This window comes from Sceloporus occidentalis, unplaced genomic scaffold (assembly GCF_023333645.1).
Source record: "Sceloporus occidentalis isolate IW3139 unplaced genomic scaffold, rSceOcc1.0.p SCAF_48, whole genome shotgun sequence".
In the NCBI taxonomy this organism is placed as follows: Eukaryota; Metazoa; Chordata; class Lepidosauria; order Squamata; family Phrynosomatidae; genus Sceloporus; species Sceloporus occidentalis.
In genome coordinates, this window is record NW_028317028.1 from 6,162,516 (window position 1) to 6,184,679 (window position 22,164).

At 38.6% G+C, this 22,164-nt stretch overlaps 1 protein-coding gene across 2 annotated transcripts in view; it reads right to left on the reverse strand.

Moving 5' to 3' along the window:
• Positions 1-22,164, reverse strand: part of RIMBP2 (RIMS binding protein 2) — a 53,207-nt gene that overhangs the window by 11,543 nt on the left and 19,500 nt on the right. Inside the window, exons 6-13 of one of the 2 annotated variants that reach the window (XM_089491047.1) lie at positions 21,825-21,934; positions 19,674-20,489; positions 17,120-17,271; positions 16,038-16,508; positions 13,941-14,102; positions 12,531-12,689; positions 5,162-5,279; positions 249-433 (exon numbers count right to left, since the gene is read on the reverse strand). In XM_089491047.1, the coding sequence (XP_089347173.1) occupies positions 249-433; positions 5,162-5,279; positions 12,531-12,689; positions 13,941-14,102; positions 16,038-16,508; positions 17,120-17,271; positions 19,674-20,489; positions 21,825-21,934 (2,173 nt within the window). Of the gene's footprint in view, positions 1-248; positions 434-5,156; positions 5,280-9,958; positions 10,652-12,530; positions 12,690-13,940; positions 14,103-16,037; positions 16,509-17,119; positions 17,272-19,673; positions 20,490-21,824; positions 21,935-22,164 lie in introns of those variants that run through there. The other variant, XM_089491048.1, reaches the window with a different exon arrangement.

Sequence of the window (22,164 nt, forward strand, 5' to 3'; positions counted from 1 at the left end):
ACCCCTGTGTCCAGCTCATCTACTATATCTTCGTTTTACTACATTTAACTTCTCCCCTACACATGGAGCTTTCTGGTCATGTAAGTTGGACATTAGTCTACCAAAGCAATTCATGTAAGCCAAGTTTAAACCAAGTGGGACAACAGTCCACAGGTGCAATTTGTATAGCTTAATTCAAACTACATTACCATTCCTAGGATTCCTAGGAGTGTAAACTGTGAAACACAGCTATGTATCTGGATACTTACCTTAATGATCTGACCCTCCTTAAAAGGAAGCTCTTCTTCAGCTGCATCAGGATTTGGGGACATGGTTCTTGGGTCGTAGTCAAAAAGTGCCACAAATATCCGTACTGGGAAATCCTCCATACCACCATCTGTCTCAGACTCATCATACATTTCTGAAGAAAGCTGTTCCCGGCTGCCATAACTATCTAAAGAAACGTTTAAAACACAGCCAATAATTTTTGTATGTCACTCATTTTGAATGTCCACCAGCAGGTCAAAGATAACTTGCTGTTAAAGGTTGTATATTTAAGTAATTTCACGTGCACTCCCTACCAAGGTATATCTGCTTTGAAATCTATGTATCTGACTGTACTTTAAGCTCCACTGCATCCTCGGCACGTATTTGGACTAGGGCATATAGTCAATTTATATACTAAATTTTGTACAAAATTTATGGTTTGCTTTAATGTCTTAATGTATGAAGCACCATGTAAGTAACAGCATCATGTTTAGCATTGCTTGGACCTGGAAGCATCACAAATGATATGTTTGTGGAACAGCAATGAGACAAGGTTTATGCAATGCAGTAAAATACAAAAACGCACAGAATGGGTGAATGGCGGTGATGGAAATGGACTTGGCACCTCCTATCTGTAAATCGCCTACGGAGCAAAAACTTACCTGTTAAACGATGGAGGACAAAGCACATTATAAACCCAGCGGGTAATCTGAATCACATGCAATCTAGCTGGGATGTTAATTAGAAAATGAATAATCCACATTAAGTAACTGATAAGTGTCTTAGACGCCAACGTCGGATTTCAAGGCCTGACTTTTATTTTCTTAATCTAAAACTGTTTCACATTACCATCTTCAGTTAGAGAGGACCTTAGAATCCTTTGCTGGAAGAGCAGGTGCCAACTAATGGCATTACAGTGAATATTCAGTAGAAAGAAGTTTCAAAACTATAAAAACTTGAGGAACTTGAAACCATTACTTGGTTGTAAAGGAGGAAGAAGTTGTGTTGCATACCGTATCTATCGTCAGAGGCCCTGGTACGCTGCAGAGACCACTTCCTGTGTCCTCCAATGCTGGGATAATAAGATTCTTCTTTTACAGGTGAAATATTTCCCTCACTACCTGACCGAGAACGACCACCTTCACTGTTACTGTCCATTGTAATTTCTATGGAGAAAAAGGGAAGGAGCTATTAAGCATGCTCTGTGTGTGCAGAAAAGAGGACCACATAGACTGGCACCCTTTTCTAACAGGGATTCCCTTCATGGTTTAATTAAAGGGTATTCTACAGACATTAAAATGCTTAAACGTTTGAAAAATACTCCGCTCCGGGTAATAGACATTCTTGATTTTTTGCCTATATTCAAATGCTCAATGCCAACAATGGAAAATCTTCATTCTATGTCCTTTTTTATAACTCTTTTACTTAGAAAAATGATAGACCACTAGCAACAAATGCAGAAAAAACAGCACTATATGATAAATACCAACATTTTTACAAATGTTCATAAAGCTAATTCTTAAAAGGGGTCTCAAGAAAACAAAATGTCACATACAACTATGTATTTTTCTTCTATGGATACGGTCTATTGTATACAAGAAGAGCCTCAGCTTGAGTATCTTGGGGTACAATTTTCACTCTGTATTGCTTGTGAAAGGTAATAGGATGATTTACCATAAAGCCTCTCAAATTAAACCCCAGCTTTCTAATGAGCATTTTGTTTGTGCAGCAGGATGAGGCTGGTATGTTTTCTTTGGGTAACAATGGTGAAAACCATTAGGAAGCAATGGAACAACCAATAAAGGGTGGAATAATGGCTCTCATCATCTCGTCATCCAAAGCTCTTAAAGCCAAGATGAAATGCCAACACAGAGTAAATATAGGAATTGGGAAATTGTTTTTTCTTGGGAAATACACTAGTCCACACTTTTAAAATAGAGTGGATTGGATTCAGCAAACAGGGCAGTTATGAAATTATTACATAAAGGTAGACTACAGGATAGATGTAGCTTTCTTTAGACTTACTTCTACTGGTGTGACATACTGATGTGTGACTTTGTGACAACACACTTGGGCTTGGAGAAACTTTTGAAATTGCCCAAGGGAATGGAATGGTGATGTGCGGCATGAGTTGCAACATCACTACAGTAACTGATACTAGTACATCAGAACTCATTGTCAAAAGTACTCAGAAGGCCATTAGATTTATCATACAGCCAAATTCTTTTGTAGTACACTACAAAAGAATTTTGTAGTATACTACATCATGGAAGTATACTATAAACACATTTCCATAATGTGGGAGACACAGCAATGTCCAGTTTATAGCACATATGGCCATATGGATTTAATAAAAGGCTAGAGATTTCCCCTACTTTAATTTCACCTCCAGGAAGAGACCATTTAAGTAAAAACTTTTAGTTATCTTGAACTGATACCAAACTTCTGGAGAGTTGACGAGCAAACGCTCATTATCTGAGGTTATCTGTGCGTGGGCTTACATCAGTGGGCAGGGCCGGTGACATTGTGATTGGGGTTAGCCCAACCGCTATATATTTCTATGGAGGTGGAAGGGGGAAAAGGCCATGGGCGGGAGTGAGGAATGTCTAAAAAGCACTCCGGCAACCCAGAGATTTCAGGCCACGACCTCTAGATCCGGAGAAGCGGCGCTTTCCAGGTATATTGATAAACAGCATAATTAATCTCAAGCCTTCCTGCTCAATCTATTTGTGAGTTTTCGCCAGATACACCTCTACTATCCTTCCAATCAGTCCAAAGGTAAACACATTTTTGAAAGATGAAAAAATAAGAGCAAATCATAGAGTATCATTTGGTTGCTGCTCATAGACGTACTCTGGAAGTTTTGATCCTGATGCTTCAGTCTTTTTTTTTAACACATAAAATGTGATATGAGGTTGATATGAAAAATGAAGACATAACGGAGTGTGTATGAACGAGTTAAACATTCAAACTGTACATTGATAATATTTGCTGAGTAAAGTACAATCATAACTGTATAAATTAAAATAATTTTGGTTTGTAAGTCATCAGAAAGCATTCAGCTTTTACCATTATGCATTACCTTTCTTACCCAAATAGCTCTTTATTACAACCTTCTACAGGGAATCGGTTTAATAGGATCAAGTAGTGGTTACTGTGGAATACCATGGAGGCTCCAGATCCCCAACAGCAACTCAGCCTTGGCCCTTCTCAATGTAGCTATCAGCCACTTCAAAACCACACTGAAAGGCTATGCATGTAAACACTTTGCTGGTTTGGTTTTATTGTAGTGGTTTGCTCTTTTGTCCATTGTTAAGAACAGTCACCAAGCTAAAATATTATTCTTGAAGAGGAATAAATATTCTGGATCCAGTGTTATTTTTTATGGTTACATTTATCAAATTATCTAAAAGCATTATAGTGGTTTCATAAAACAGTATCCCTTAAAAGCTATCGTGGTTTCTCAAAACATTATCACTTACAAACTATCAAGGCATTGTCAACCTCTATGACCCCTATACACTGGCTGGTGTGAAAGCCAATGATTGGAGGGTTATAGGTGACCAACTTTTGCCAGCATTAGGGGTTCTCATGATCTCCTCGAGTTAGAACAGATCAATCAGTTTATTTTACACACAAAAATTATTTCACTTACAAACCCTGGTGTTTGTTTTATCAAACACCAGTTATCAAATGTAGTTACAAATCTCAGTTCACTAGTTTTGGGCAGTGTTAAGTATCACTCGAAATTGACAGCTTTAAGGGAAGAATACATACATTATCGGTACAGCAATGTATGAAAACCAGAACCGGTATGGAAATAAGATAAATGATAAAAAAAAAAATATATACATGACTAGAAAAAACATGCTTGTTACTTAGATGTGTACGGTTTAAACCACAGTTTATTTAAAATTGATCTGCTTTTAGAATTTGTATGTAGGAAATATATCACTCATTTAATTCTATCCTTTATTATTCTATAGATGCTAATTTAGTTCTCGCATTCCTAAAGTGGAGGGTTTAGCGTTAGCTCACTTGTGTTTGGCACCACAGTGGTGCCTATATTCACCAGCTGTCGCAGCACCCACTACCTTAATGAACAAAATAGCAGCCATCATTGGCTATGATTTGTTATGCCAGTCATTGCAATTTTGTCAAAATGCAGTGCTTTACTCTGGAGCTAATCTGACAGAAGGAAGCAGAGTTTCCGAGCAATAATCTCTGTTTAGTGCAAATGAAAATGGATTGAACAAGCAAATTGTTTTATGTTCATTTTTGGTGAGACAATCTACTGAAAAATGCTTTCAACCTTTGTTGGTCACACCCTGACCCTTTCAAGTATAACATTTGTCTGGTTTCTGTGATTACACTCCGCCCTTCAGATGTAGTTTAATGCACACGATAGCTCACTTTCCAATTTAAATAAAAAAAATCTCTTCCTTACAAATGCATAGAGTGAGGTCATCAGAATCCGCTTGTATGCATTTTCCTCTCCATCCAGCATGGCTTGCAGGAGGTGCATTCAGCTGGTCAGTGTGTTCAGCGTGCACATACTTTCTACTCACCACCAGCCATCTGCGGCACTGGCTCACTTGAGAACTTCACGGGATCATGCATGCGCAGAAAGTCCTCCTATTAATTTCAATAAGAGAGCTTCCCTGCCAGGGATTGGCTGTTTCCAACAACCGAAACTGGTAACAGAATTGCACAACAGGGGGAAGCTTACTGCAACTTCTCCTAAAAGTACATTCTTTATTTTTTCTTCTTTCTTTAAGCTAAATAATGCGTATAAATATGCGTTCTGTCCCTTTAAAACAGCAACATACCAGATTAAGCTACAGTAATGCACAGCCAAGGAGGCTTCTCCAGGAGGAAAAACAACAGATACAAAGCAACGTTCCATTCAACTAACCAATGGACGGGACCATCATCGGCCGTGGTCTCTGTGGCACTGCACTGCCGTGAGGGAACCTGCGCGATGGAGGATCTGCTCTGTTCGTCCGAGCCAGTGTGGCATGATTACCTAAAAGCTGAGCACAGGAAAACACAATGAGAGAAAACCAAGTGTTCATACTATTTAAAGTTAGGCCTAATGACGTACAGCACAAGCTCTAAAGGCAACTAAACGTTGCTTTTAACTGAAAGGTTAGCTGAAAGAGAATGTGTTGCTTCAATACAATGGACAGGAATATCTCTTATAATACTATATAAAAAATATGAAATGCCAGAGAAAACCTAATACAAAAATGGCAGCCTCTAGTATAGGAACTTCTAGATAACATGTTCTTGCTGTTGACACAGTCCTGTAGAGTTTCACTGGTGGCCAAGTAGCAATTTATACCACTGAACATGCTGTAGAACATGTTACTTCTCAATGAAAAGTTCGGCATGAGATCATCTTGTCACTATTAACAGTGCCCAAAAAGGCGTACTCTACTTTACTGTATAGCACTGTACAGAAGGGGCATGTTGAGCACAAGTTTCTATTGTTGGAACCCGAAGACCGGTCTTACCAGGAAAGGTTAACATCTTAACATGTAGAGTTTGAAAGAAGGGGGGATATGATAGAAACATTTAAATACATAAAAGGAGGCAACATGATAAAGGAAGACAGTTTATTTAAAAGGGGAAAAGCTACCATAACAATATTGTGACAGAATGACCTGTCATACAAGGCCCCAAGGTAGTCAGAGATGGCTCCAGCCTGGCTGCTAAACAAAGATTGCACAGGCAGGAACTCCATTGTGTAAACTAATCCCATTAACAGGATTGCTGCCAGGGGGAGATTCAGTAGCTAAAGGGGATTAAAGGTTGGGTTGTCTACATGTACCTGTTTATCAATGTTAATTTATGTTAATGAAGTTCTGTGGCTATATCAGTCTATGTTTTACAAGAATAAACTGTTCATTCCTGCTGTACTCAGTTCAAGGTAGTTGTGTCTACTTATTGGGTACACATAGCAGGGTTCCAAGGTGTGCACGCTGGCTGGTGCTGGAAGTGATTCCGGGGACAAGAGGAGGATACATGTGGGTGATCTCTGGGAGTTACTACAGCTCTCTTGGTGAACCCGTTAAAAATAAGATATAGCCTTAAATTAGAGGGCCAAAGGTTTAAAAGTAATATCAGGAAATATTACTTTTCGGAAGTAGAGGTTAATACAGTGAAGGATTTTAAGCATACGTGGGATAGGCATAAGGCAATCCTAGATACAGGCCAGGGACTGCAGAAGCTATTCAGAAATTGCACAGACTGGATGGCCCAAATGGTTCTTATCTGAAAACATATTCTTTTTATGTTTTTATGTTTAACTCAAATTCTCAATGATGATATCTAGACGACTGCTAAAAAATACTACAATGAAAGCTATTTCTTAAGCAATTCAATGGGGGTCTGTAGAAAAACCACACATGTTAAACTGATACATTTTAGATGATAATTTTTTTCTAGCTCAGATAGAGGACTAGAAATCTGTAGACAGATCTAAACTAATTCAGCCATAAAAGGTAAAACACACAGGACAGCATTAACTACTTTATATAATGTATTACATTCAATTATATAGATGTAATTTACAAACATTTAATTACATATGTATGCAAAACGGTCATTAGATAAATATGATGATAACATGTTAGATTTGAAATGTGTATAAAAAGGTTTTATTTGTCTTTTTTTACGGCTAGTTCAATTGTTCTGATTACTTTGATCTGAATTGGTCATTAGATTTGCTTTGATCTGCTTAGGCAAGTGGTGATAGTTATAGTGTTCATTGCGGTGAAATCATGTACATGATTAGTGTGTATAACTTAGCGAAACCACCACCATTAGAGACAGGGCCGGCCCTACAATGGGGCCGACTGGGGCAATTGCCCCAGGCGGCACTTCAGAAGGGGCGGCACTTTGCGTTTTTTTTTTTGTTTTTTTTGAAGCGGAGGAGAGAGAGAGGGGCACCGAGTGATTTTCGCTTACCCGCTCGGCGCCCCTCTCTCTCTCCTCTGCGGCGAGTTTACCTGTTCGGTCTTGGTGCCGGCTTGTAATGCAGAGCGCCGGAAGTGACGCGAATTTCCGGCGCTCAGCATTACAAGCCGGCACCGTGGCAGCACAGGGAGACTCGCCGCAGGACTGTTTAAGGGTAAGTACCGGGGGGGGGTAGATAATGCCGCCCCCCCCCCGGCGTCGGCGGGGGGCGGCATTTTAAACTTCGCCCCAGGCGGCGTTAAGTCTTCGGCCGGCCCTGATTAGAGTTAATGGTAAATTAAAGGGGAGCTTGCACAACCCTGACCATAGTATCTAATGCTTCATATTACACCCTTTTTAAATTGTTAATTTTACTCACTTTCTCTTTCAGGTAAGTTTTCTATTCTACTAGGTCCACAACACTAAGGTACCCTACAACACAACTACAAAATAACATCAGTGGGATTTCCCCTGCAAGCGTAAGCCTTTACTTGTCTTACATATTCATACCCAAACTGACCATCTGGGAACTTTCAGGGTTTGACCATGAGTCTACCCAATTTCAGGGACTTGGAGATGACTTCCTGCTGTGATCATATATACGGCTCCCAATCCCAATGCTACCAGTATGTTATGATTGATAGTCTCGCTTGAATGCAGGTAACTAAGTATAGTTAATTGTATCTTTAAATAATGACAAGACAGTTGACAGGGCTATGAGAGCCACTTGGTTAACACATTTGGTGAGTAACTACATCAAATCTTCACAATGGGCTATTAAAGGGTTAGTTTTCAAGAGTCTTGAAAAGTTCCCAAGTATGAGAGTGACTCTGTGAGTAGAAAGGAAAAAAAAAAACATTTCCAAAACAGTTGTGTCAGCAAATACCTTCAACAAAACATTTGAGCAAAAGTGAAGTTGCATTTTCTGCCAAGAGTTGTAGTGACTAAATCTGGGGCTTGAATGCATCTCACTAACTACTAGAACAACACGTGAACACACATGATGTATAGTTAATTGGTGAGATGCTCTCTGGGAAGTCTACCCACATTCAAAAGGCATAGTGATGTTAGAGAACTGAGAGCTTCCATCTGAACTCATGGGTTTTGTGAATGCACCTAAAACAGAAGTACCACAATTATTAAATTAATTCAAGTGGACCTCTTACCAGATAACTAGATTAGTTTGGAATTGGCAGAAACTAGAGGTGCATGGGGAGAAGGACCTGCTTGCCCCGCTTTAGGCAATCCTAACCTTCTTAACTTCTGTAGGAAAAACTCTGCAGATCTGCTAAGTAGCACCACTTTGGTGACAGCTCATCCTATCCAGTGGGTTAAGACACAGATGTGGACAGGGCCGGCCGAAGACTTAACGCCGCCTGGGGCGAAGTTTAAAATGCCGCCCCCCGCCGACGCCGGGGGGGGGCGGCATTATCTACCCCCCCACCGGTATTTACCCTTTAACAGTCCTGCGGCGAGTCTCCCTGTGCTGCCACGGTGCCGGCTTGTAATGCTGAGCGCCGGAAATTCACGTCACTTCCGGCGCTCTGCATTACAAGCCGGCACCGAGACCGAACAGGGAAACTCGCCGCAGAGGAGAGAGAGAGGGGCGCCGAGCGGGTAAGCGAAAACCACTCCGTGCCCCTCTCTCTCTCCTCCGCTTCAAAAAAAACAAAAAAAAAAACGCTTGGGGCGGCAAAGTGCCGCCCCTTCTGAAGTGCCGCCTGGGGCAATTGCCCCAGTCGGCTCCATTGTAGGGCCGGCCCTGGATGTGGAATTAGTTTGTTTAATCCAGAATAAAGCTGCAAGTGGGAATGCACACTCCCAATGCTGGTGCACACACTGTGACACATACACAGACATTGCTTGCATCACTGATAACCCTTAAAACATTATTCAGGCATTTAAAAATATGAAAAGCTACTAGTCCAATTTTATTTAAAGGTGCAATTTCATTTAGACAAAACATTAACTATGTTCTAGTACGTAAAGCCAATAAAAACTTAGCATCTCTGTCATTAATTATTTCCCCTGAAATCTTTAAAAAATAAATAAAAAAATACACAAACTTTTAATCAGATTTTTCAGTTTTCTTCATTTCTGCTTTGTCACATGGCAGTTAAGTATTCCTTCTAAAAATCTTAGGGTGGCAAAATTTCACAAGAGCAAGATTTTTTCTTAGAAACATTTTTTCTAGTCCTGTTGAATTGTCCAACATAACATTAAGAAAAATGGAACAGCACGTTTAAGGTTCCCAGCATATGCGTGGTTGCTTTTCATGATTTCAGTACAAAAGACAAAGAAATCATAGGGTTTGTATAGGAAAACACGATATCATTAAACCTGATTAATTCAGGAACAATAACATTACGAAAAAAAAACCTTAAGAACTCATCCTTCAGCTAACCCTCAATTAAAAATTAGTTTCAGTTGTCCTTTAAGAAAGAAAGGAAAATAAGGGTTTGCATTTACATATATAAATATATATATTTCTTTCAAATAAATGCACAAACATAAAGGCCGCTACTTCTTGCAACTACAAGCAAATGAAGAGGATTCAGCACGGTACGAAGCCCGTGAAGCACTGGCAACCGATATGCAAAAGCATGATAAATTAGAGGTAATTAGCAAAGATATCCCAGATGGGAGCCCATAAATAAATAACAAAAAATAAACAAATAAAAGTAAGAGAAGGAATAAAAAGAAAAGACTGATTTGGCAAGCAGATGGCAGAAGGGATTTTCATTAAACACACCAGAGATTTTTCTGTTTCTCTATGAGTTGGCCTCAGAACTGCTTCCCTACAGTCTTTCTGCTGCAAATGTATATTCCGGCTTGTGCAGATTCTGTTATTTAAATCCCCAATACACGGTTTCTCTTCATTCTTCTCGTAACTAGAACTGTTCTCTACAAGGTCTAAGCTTACGTCCCCAAAATCCTCCTCCACAATGCTTTGCCTCGTTAGAGTTTTTCTGCGGGTCAGCATCTGCTTGGGGTCTCTTGAACATGTTTGGTTTAGATGTGGCTCACATGCTGTACTTCTTGAATCTGGGCAGTAGTTTTTCTTGAGGTGGTATCGGGCTTCTTCTTCTTCACTTCCACAGTCTAAGCCACTGTCTGGACTTCTCGAGAGAGATCCATATTTGCTCCCTTCAGAGACTGAGTCATCCGAGTATGGAGGGGCAGTTCCATTGTGTTTACATTTAGTAATGTGCCATGGACTTTGATGTCTGCCATCTTGGCTATTAGCCCTTGGCATTTTACTAGACCTAGTTCTGGCTTTACAAGCCATCCCTAAGGAAGCACCCTTATGCAAGAGATCAGAATGCTCTCCGCCTTCCTCTTCTGCAACTTCGGGAATACTGAATAGTGTTTTACTGTGTTGATGTTGAGGGGAATAATCCATCTGCTCCTTTAAAGCAGAGTCTTTGGCGCTGGACATAGAGCACTCCACAAGAACACACATAATATAAAAAATACAATGGACCGAAACAAAAAGAGCGTTGAAGAAAAGGTAATAAAAATATGTAGAAAGGTAAGAGGAAGAGAAAGAAAAAAAATAAAGACAGGGTTAGTTTTTGAGGCAATGGAAAACATAAGGCATGCATGTTTACTCTTTGAAGGAAAGGTTCATGCTCTGAATGGGAATCTGTGAAAATAAAGACATGATTAGGTGTCCGGCTGGTGTCAGAGAGAACATAGGATCAGTACAAACAATGAGAGCTCGGCATATAGATGCCATAGTAAAAAGGTCCATGCAGGGATAGATGCTGCACACAGACAGCCATACTGACAGCAATATTATGGGTTCTTCATAGTTCTCAGGGGGCTCACTGGCTAGCAATACATATAAAACCATGCTCATTTAATACGCTGGATAAAATCCATTAAGCAGGGATAGGTTATCACTGGCACCGATAAAAAGTTTTGTATTTAGTTAAATGTCCCAGTCAATATACTATGGAGCATTCTGCTTGGATCGAAGAATTATGCACACATCACTAACAAATTTCGGTTGAGCAACCAAGTTAAATTCAATAGGGACCTTTAACTGAACTTAGATGTGCTTAACACCAAGTGAAACAACTCAAGACAACTCGCCAGCATGAACCCGACGAGCTGAGCTTGATCTGGTGTACAGTACAGCAGCTTTAAAATCAAGAAGCAAAAGTCCAAGCAAGTCGGGAACTTAGACTGCCTCATATAAAATGTTCACCTTGGCATTTTTACAGGAGCTAATTAATGCTTCCGAAAAAAACATTCATTGTATTTCTTCCCCCCCACATATCCTTGTAAATACAGGGACATAGAAAAAAAAACAAGCGATGGGGTAAAAATTGGAAACAAGTGTAGGAATACAGTGTGCTTTGTCCATTTTGCTATATACCATCGTTTGGACAGGATTTTAGTGGTTGAGGATCAGGCATACTAACACCACAGGCCATGATTAGCCCACTTACCATCCAAAACAAGGCACCTTGGGGAAGGCCCTGAACACCCACAAACCAGTTAGTTGAGCCCTAACCAGCTTAAAGGAGAGTCCTGATATCAACAACAAACCCTAAAACTTGCTACAAATATAAAATGCTATAACTTTTGGAAATTGGTTATGTTTTACTTAAATGAGAAATTCATACAGGGCACTGATAATCTGTGCACCCTACTCTTAATTAATGGCAAACTCTAAAAGTTAAATGCATTTTGAATTAAGGATTTGCTAATAAAGGGACTGACAGCATATAAAATCATTGAAAGTTACCACTTTGAAGAACAAGGTACATTGGCTGGAACCAAACATCAGTGATTATACACCATATTTTGGTTTTCCTGAAAAGCTTGCACCTACCACTTATTGGAAAATGAAAACCTTTTATTACATTGTTTAAAACTTTAAAACTCAGTGTAGTAGAACAGCACTTCAAAACCTATTTAAGCAGGCACATAGTTACAAACTGAAAAACAATAACAAAAAGAAATGGCCTCAGCACTCCATATTTCTGAGAACATGGGGTACCTTATGCAGTCTCAACTAAACGTTCACCACAAATGTCTTGGTCTTTGTTACTGCATTAAAGTCCATTAAAAGAGGGCATTTTGTAAATCTTATATAAGTAGAACACGCTTTCACACCCAGTACTTATCCTTATTCTATTTGCCTTTGAAAGTTGGCAGACGTTTCCTGTGATATAACTGCCAAATAATCTTGTTACAGATTATTAACGCAATTGGATTTTTACTAATTTATTCAAGCAAACAAGTGGATAATCACCAACCATTTTTTTATATGGTTAAGTTCTAAAGACCTTGCTCACCATTACTCCTCTTACCTTGAGGGCGTTGTGAGAAGAGATGCTCACACGTCTCCTGCCTCCATCTTCTAGTTGCATCTCTGAGTATAATTCCTCCTCATCTTCCTCCAATATGTCTGATAAATCAGAGCCTCTACTACTCTCTGTGTGATATTCATCCCCTGGGCAATAGTGTGGCTTAAGAAGGAAAAATAAGTAAATAAATAATAATTAAAAAAAAACCGAAGGAGAGCATTAGAGCATATATAATGCTTTAATTTTTCCAGGGAACAGTATGATTACATTAAAGACTTCCTCTGGTATGGAATGATATTCCAGCTCCACACACACATGGTCTGTAAGGTCTATTTTTGGTAAAATTTAAATCTGGGAAGCTGACATTCAAAGCAGCCATTAAATTATACAAAGTTTATTTTGGTATCACACTCGTCCAGTGATATTTAATGGTTTAAAGTGTTTTCCTCCATTCATTCTCTTAGATATGCAGATACAGATATATATGCATATTTAAGTAGAAAATCATTATTATAATATACAACATTATTGTTGGCCATGATAAATGCTAACCTGAAGAGGCATAAAAAAATCTGAAAACAGCACAGAACAAAGCCTCATCATTTTAAAAGCAGCCAGAGCTATACAAGACCCAAACCTAGTCCTAACAGCAATTCCGTGTTAAAAAGGAATTTCAGTGTCTGGGTTCTCTATATCTTAAAGTTTGTGAAATGTATTCATTAGAGTGGATGGTTTATTTTCCAGACATACTTATCAAAACCCACATATTAAATTATACACATATATTCATACGAATACAATACATGTACACATGTTGGAAAATTAATGAAGAATTGTGGTTTCATCCATGGAACAAAATGATCAAAATTATAATTATGAGATGACTAATTACTAGTTGGAAATCCTTACAAATGTTACATATTCTTAATTTAATTTAACATTTATTAGTTCCATAATGTTCCACCAATTATGATGCATCTTTCTCCCTGGTTGCTTTTAGGCTGAATAAATGTTTCAATAAGCAGATGAAGAGGGGCAGATGTTTATTTCATTACATCTCAATTAAGAGACTATTTGTGGCTCTCCAGTTTTTGCTGACTCTACTGCTTCTCACAACCTGGAACAGTTAGTACAAATTTCACTTTTATTAGTGAAAGCCACTGGGGGGAGCCAATCCCTGTTAACCTCTAAACGTGGAGTGAAGTTAGAGAAAATGTAGCATTATTTTCGAGAAAACAATCACCATATTACATTTGTGGTCCTTGAGGACTAGAAGTGCCATAGGTCTCTGTTGACTAGATCCCTTTATTTGTACCAGAACCATATATTCCTAAACTCCACCAGCCTTGATTCTGTTTCTTTATAGCAACCTTCTGATTGAAAGTGGACCATTCACACAGATAAAATACTTACCTGTTTCCCAAGTTCAGAGCCCTTCAGAAATTCATCAACAGAAGCACCTTTCCTTTTCATTCGGGGAGAGTCATATCCATCCTCCTCCTCCTCCTCCTCCTCGTCTGAGTTAGCATAGTGCATTGAGTTGCTTCTTTCGCTGAACAAACTTCTCTTTTCATTCTAATAGATCAGAGTCAGGAAAGCTTGATGATTTCAAATAGCTGGGTAAATATTCTTAATATTAAAGATGGTATGATGTGCACAGGAATACTAAACATATTTTAGCATTATTTTAACCCCTTAAGGACCAGGCTCATTTTTCGTTTTGTACCCTGTGGGACCGCAGCTGTTTTGACACTTTTGTGGTGCTTGTGTTCAGCTGTAATTTTCTCCTCACCCATTTAGTGAACCCACATAAGTTATATATTGTTTTTTTCAAGACAAGATGGGCTTTCTTCAGATACCATTATTTTGATCGTATCATCTTATTTACTATAAAAAAAATAAAAAAAACATGGTGAAAAATTGAAAAAAAACACATTTTATGACTTTTATTTGAAAAATCTTTTACTCACCTAAAAAAGCAAGTAAAAAAACTAGCTAAATAGATTCTACTACTTGTCCTGAGTTTAGAGATACCCAATGTTTTTATGTTTTTTTGCTGTTTTTTGTAAGTTACAGGGCAATAAGTACAAGCAGCGTTTTATGATTTCCAAATCTTTTTTAACAAATCTGGTCATTCTGCCTCCATCTCCTCTTTGGAATATCTTTGAAGCGGGTTAACTCAATTTAACCCATTTAAACCATATATTTTTGAAAACTAGACACCCCAGGGTATTCCAAATGCTGTTATTTTAACCCTTTCCATGCACCAATTATAGAACTACACTTTGTCAAACTTTGTAATAGTATTTTTGTTTTATTTTTTTTCCACACAAATTGTACTTTAGTTATAGATATACAGGTTCTGGTATATGCCACTGTCAAACAACCCCCCAATATGTGTTCAGGAACATCTCCTGAGTGCAGTGATACCCGACATGCATGGGTTTGTCGGGTTGTTTGAGATTTAAAATGCCACATTTGGGAAGTGCGCTTTTTTTCTCCGTTTTGGTCAGTCTGGACCTATGCCCTATCTTTGAGCTTGGCCACTCCAATTTACCCCATCAGCCATTTTTTTATATATTAGACACCCCTTGGGTATTTGAAGTGCTTTTATTTTAACTCTTTGTTGAGATTTTTGAGAAATTTTAGCACTTGCTCAAAATAATAAACCTTATTTTTTTATTTTATTTTATCTTTTTAATACTTTTTTATATTTTTTTTACACATTTTGCAATGTACTGGATGGTTCATCTAGTGACATCACTGCATAATTATTTTTAAATGTTAGCACATTTTTTTTATTTTTTTTCCATTTTTTATTTTTTTTTTAATATTTTACTAATCACATAGTGATTAGAAAGCTGGGCTCCATTGACTTGCATGGTTGAATGCAGTACCTGTATTCAACCTGCAAGTGGAGCCAGAGTTCTCTAGAGGGTCTGGAGACCGTCTAGCTAACTCTATCATCTTTATTGTTTATTTTCCCGGACCGCCGCCATCTTGCTTGATGGCGAAGATCACCGGCAGCGGCGGCTGTGACCGCTCTCCGGAGCGGTCACAGCCCACCCAGAGGTAAGTGTTTGGTGTCGCTGGATGCCTCCTGATTGAGGCATTCCAGCGACACCATTTAAGTTTAGGAGGCGATCGTCGATCGCCTCCTAAACGCTTTTAAAACGGGCGTCCGCCGCCATACAATGTATGGCGGCTGTTGACGCCCCGGGGAGGGGCCAGACATGGCCCCCGATGCCGATCTCGGCGTTACTGAATGCCTCGACATCGAGGCATTACAGTAACGCCGTTTAAGCGAAGAAAGTGATCGTTGATCACTTTCTAAGCTTATTTTATTTTATGACGGTTCAGGACCGTCAAAGGTCATTTAGCGACCTTCATGTCATGACGGTCCTGAACCGGCAAAGGTCGCGAAGGGGTTAAACACCCTTAAACATTTTATAACTAAATAAAAAGTATAAATATTTGTCATGGAATTTTTAGTCCAAATTCATACATTACCTTGTTACTTTCTGCAACTCTTTGAGCAGCTTCTCTTGCCATAGCTTTGGCCATCGTGTTAGAAATAGGTGTGCCCTGTGGCTGTGGAAGTATCCTTTGGGGAGAGGGAGACCTCCTAGCATGAGTGGGGCTGTGGAAATTTGATGTTGGAGGCTCCAGTGTATGTCCATGGACTGGAGGTACATTGTGAGTTTCTTCCCAAGACTCATCCACTTTCATGTGTGGGCATACATGCTCTTCTTTGGTATCTGACACTCCAGCACTTGCTAATGGCTTACATTTGGGCATAGTCCTTGGGTGGTGTTGTGTAGGAGGCACCAGTAACTCAGGTGGAATAACAGCAGTGCAAGAGTCATCAGATTCTCCTTGTGCTGAAAGGGTTCTCACTGTAACTTCCCTGGCATCCAGATTGAGGATTCTCAGGAGGTCCACAACAATATTCTCCGCCGCAGGAAATATTACTTCAGCAACCTGCGCTTAGACGTAAAATAAAAAAAACCTAAGAAATGACCCATGACACATTTCTAATAATAAAAAAATAACATCTGCTATATAGATCTGTGAAAGCTATGTAGACATATTTTGTTTTTTCAAACAATGTACAGCAGTGAAACACCAAAAGATACATAGCTGAAAGCTTAAACAACAATCTAAAGAAATACATTTCAGAGGACCAAAGTTCATAGGGTGAGTCATAAGGTCACAAAAGCTTTCAGGACTTCAGATGTCCCCAAAAGAACCTTGAAAACCTTGTGACTTTACACATTACTTTAGAATGCTGCATTAAAACTAATTGTATTTCTTTGCAAGCTGCTAAAGAGAAATCATACATAAGAATAACACAGTTGCTTTCTTACTAATCTCATAGACTCAAGTAATTGGGATATGACATTATAATAGCAAACCGAGCTTCTAAACACAGAAGGAATCACTTCAACAACAAAAAACGCGAGGAAACACTACAAATTCAAAAACCATCAAATGTCTGACATCCCTAACAAAACAGTCAGAAACGTCATAACAAAATCAATATCTCATTTTGCTAAAATTTGGTTATAAAACCTCTGGCCTCTGTCACCTACCTTTTGACCCCTTGCGTAGACACAAAAGCCAGTGACATTTGCCCCATTGGAGGTTCCAGTTGGTGACAGCACTGGTGCTTTCCAGGTAACTAGCAGGGTAACAGGTGTTGGGCCAGGGTGCACGGAAACATTGTCAGGTGGTATGGGGGGTCCTGAAATACAAATAAATACTCTGTTTAAAACTCTTCCATATAAGTTCTATGGTAATCAATGTACAGCACTATAACAATTAATCTCCTATTATGTACTGTACCAGCTTTAAGCAAAACTACGGCTTTTCACCAAAACTACCCATAACTTGTGAATTTTGTTTTGTAATGACTGGGATAGCACTAGAGAAATTTAGGTAAACAGTTTTCCTCATAGTAGCTGAGCTCTGAGGCAGGAACTGGCACAGCAAGCATTATACAGTGGCAAGAAAGAGTAAGTGAACCCTTTGGAATCACCAGCATTTATGTATAAATTCATCTTAAAATATAATATGATCTTCATCTATGATAGTGATAAAAATGAACAAATACAATCTATTTTAACTAATAACACACAAATTGCTATTGTCCATATTAAAGAGATCCACATTCAGTGTGGGTTGAAAAACGTATGTGAATCCCTAAGCTATTCACTTCAACAAAAGCTAATTGGCGTTAGGAGTTGGAAAACCTGGAGACCTACAATCAAGACTTATTGATTTGCACTAAGTTTGAAAGGGTTACAAAGTAATCTCAAAGAGTTTACATATTCATCAGTCCACAGTTGGACAAATCATTTATAAATAAATATGATTTAGTACTGTGGCTACTCTCTCTAGAAGTGGGCGCCCAGCAAAGATGACTCCAAGGACACAATGCACAATGATGTAAAAAAGAACCCTACCGTAACAGCTAAAGGCTTGAAGGAATCCTTGGATCTGATTAGCATCTCTGTTTATGCCTTTACCATATGCAAAACAATGAACATGCACGGCAGGACACCACAGTGGAAGCCACTGCTCTCCAAGTTAACACTGCAGTTCACCTGATGTTTGACAAAGAGCTCCTTGGCCCCTCCACAATGCTACTGGGAAAATATTTTGTGGGCTGTCAATGTTTAATGGGTGTGTTTAATAGACATAAAGGTTATCATTGTTTGTGCGTTATTGGCTTTTTTTATTTTGTTTTTCTATGCATGTGACTTAGAGCAGATCACATTTTATGAACAAAAAATGCAGAAAAAAGGTAATTCCAAAGGGTTTACTTTCTTGCCACTGTATTAACAAATTCCTGTCCTGAAGCCGCATCCACTACTCTTACAAAGAGTCTCTGAAATAATCTGCAAAATAATCAGGAACTTTAAAATAGACGGTAGATAACTTACAACCACAAAAGGGAAGCTGTGATAACCACCACCATGGTATACATGTAATTTGTATTTCTAATACATACATATTGTTAATGTTAATCTGCAAAAACCACTGCTTATTTAGTTTAGTACTTTAAAATGTAGACTCTGGGGAAAATCTCCAGATTCTTCAGTTTCACATCTTATTTCTTGCCCAGAAAAAAGTATGTAATTATTTAAGGGGTTTGCTAATAACTCAATTAAACAAGTAGAGCAGCTGTGGATCTTTCCCAGAAAACAATTCAATGTAAACAACCGTCCAAGAAAAGAATCAATTATAATGACTAGAAATGTTGCCAGATAATCAGACTCCCCCAGACTTGGAACTCTCACAAACCATTTCTATTATATCATTCGGTATGAAGGAAAAGTCTAGACAGGTACCATGCCAGATTAACAAGTATAATAACGTTCTAAACAATATAATGGGATAACCACACAGCAACTGAAGGGTCTGTATGGTGACTTCCACTGGATGTGAGAAAAACTCTATGGTAAGGGGAATTGGCAAAAATAAACATAAAATCTTAATAAGCCTTTCATACATTATAAACCAGGCACAACACTGCTATTACCAATTGTCACTTAGCTGGTTGGAACATAATGTATGCAGACAGCCATATTCTAAGGAAACGTGGTGTTGGTTTTGTACCTGTTTAGATACTCTAAAGCTTTTATGACAATTAAAAATGGTATTGAATTAGGGCATTTACATATATTTCAGAAATATGTAAACCATGTAGTAAGAAACATTGTGAAGAACAGTATATAGGGTCACCTGTGCATATGATTACTTGGCATTTACCTTGATGTGCTACCTGAGCTAAGCCAAGGTAAATAATAGAATAAGGTAATACAAACAATGACTAAATTGAACCACACAATTAATAAGGGATTTTGTGTACAAAGAACAATCCAGTTAAATGGGAAAATTTGGGGGGAAAATGTTAAGGGTACACAAGTCCATATAAATCTCTTGTAGAACAAGCAGAAAACAAGGATATTTGTGTGTACACGTTGTAGTGGATCCAGGTATTGTTCTGATTATTTGCCCAATATGGATAAATGAAATTAGGGATGTCTTGTTAGGTTTTTTTACAAAAATAACTGTATTTGTTCTTATACTGAAGGAAAAATGAAATAATTAACAATTCATAGATTAGAAAATAACATTAACCTGATGGTAGGGTAGTAAACTCTGCATAGGCTTCTTTCCTCTCTCTCTGCTCCAGAGGAAGCTGCCATGGCATCTGGTGGGGCTTTGCAAGGAGCTTTATCTTGTATGTCATGTTGGGCTTCAAGTTGAAAAACTGGTACTTGTACCTGGCAGCCTTCACAATGTCAAATTCCTCTTCATTGAGGAATATGACATGGCTGTAATTGCTGTTGCTGGGGAGCCAACTGAGTTCAGCAGATATCTGAGTAATATTGTCTACTTTCAGATGAGAAGGTGCTACAATTACATCTTTCCCAACCAACAAAGTACATTGTAGCTCATCAGAGTTTCCCCGGTCTGTAACAGTCTGGATCGAAATGCGATATGTAACTGTGGCAAGATCCAGTTTCTCAATGAGGCTTTTCGTTCTGCTTCCAAAACTCAGTGACGCACGGACCTCTTTTCCCACCAACACATTATAGCTGTGGATAGTACCCCAGCCTGGTGGCACTAGAGGTGGCTCCCAGCCCACAATAACACTTTTGGCGAGTTGTTTGATAAGGGTTATTTTCCGAGGATAAGGCACAATGTCTTCTCCAATCTCATCAATGTTAACATCAATGGTCCCTGTGCCATTGTTTAGCATGCTGGACTCTATGTGTATAGGTGGTGCACTCTCCAACTTGTGTTCCCCCTGAAGAAGCGGTGCAGAATGGTTAAGGAAATTCTCTTCCTGTTCACTGGCCAAGGTGCTGCTTGACACATGAAATTCATCATTTTGCACAAAATCCACAAAATTCGATGGGACTAGTCCTCTTTGTCCATCTAGCAGCTCTCCTGTACAGAAAACAATGTGGTTTTAGTTATCACTAATATATAAAATGGGTAATATGATCTTGGGTATTGTAGCTAGCAAAAATTAGAATTAAAGTTCCATAAAATACCAAAATCACTTTACATTTATATTCAATAATATAAATACATGTTTGTGCCACTAGATATGTTTCTTAAATTTGAATTAATTATAATAATATTTAAAATAACCAAATGTCAGATAGGACTTGATTTATAGTTTACAGTAAATAAAAAAAAAAAACATTTTATCTGTAGAGAATACCGTTTTGTTTTTTGTTTTTTTATACACAGTTATTGCTTAATTTACATTAGAAAGGAACTGTTTTCCTAACATATGATTTGTGCTGCAGACTGAGAGGCCAAAACCTTGCTATAAAGAGAAAACTAAGTTTAAACCTAATTTCCCTCGGCATCAACACATAGCAGTAGGTACAAAATTCTACTTCTGAAATGTAAAGCCTTGTTAGGCAAATTAATTTGGCTTTCATGTCAAGGTTTTCTTGTCCTACTCTTTAGATGCAGATCAAGATCAGGTGGAGTCCTGGAGAAGACTGAAATAAGCAGTCCCCCTCCAGAATGAATTTTTATATATCCATCATACAAGACAGCGTAAAAGTAAATCTTTACATATGTCATGGACATGGAGGTAGATTTACGGCTCCTGTCTTGTGTTGCTACACTGATATACATAGACGGATACATAAGGCATAATGCACACAGTTATGCTTAATAGACAAAAATACACGCATTCATACAGAGATATCTCCATACTTAGGAACTCTCTTGGTTTCATCAGGTAAAGCTCTGCTCTTCTTCAGGGGCAGTGCAGGAGCAGTATTTAGCCACAACTGCTCCCCAAACAATTCTGTTCCCGCTTCCATGCAATCCGATGCTATCTAGGGATAGCCTCACCCGTAGCATAGAAGCTAACCCCTCACTAAACCACACGCCGAAGAGAGAGGGCTACAGGTAACCTGACCTGGGAATTTCCCAGGCATGCATATCCTATATCAATGCACACACATGCATAAGAGATCTCTACACAGTAACTCTGAGCATTGCCGTTTTATGCAAGCACACAGGCATGCAGCAATACACTGACTGTCCTATGTGACTACAAAAGTTGCTTCTTACTGGTGGAGTCTGCCATATGGCAGGAAGTAAGGCGCTTACTCCGCTATCAATAAAGTATATTGTTTTTGTGGAAAAAGTTTTAATTGGTTTTCTTTCCCTTTTGGAGGACAATGCATGGTTGTCTGAAAATGATTAGTACAGACAGTACTCGCCCTCTTTTTGAAATTACATAAGTATAAATACCTTCATAGAAGCCGTCCTCGTCCATATCTCCATACACATAGAGGTATTTTCCCGCCACCAGGGGAAGTTCTGCCTCAGGGTTTTCATTTGGTCCATCATAGGGATTATAACTAAACAAAATAAACACGAAAAGGGTTTATGATCTATCAAACTATTTAAACATTTTCAAATGAATTCCGATTTTCATTGCTAATATTAATGTTGCTATCTTAATGGTGCCTTAATATTCCTTAACTCCCACTACCACCTCTGTGCCCTTCAAAAAAAAAAACTGCTTAAATGTGCTGTATTTTGTATCGGTATATTAGGTAAATTGAATTTAACAATCATTATCCCACCA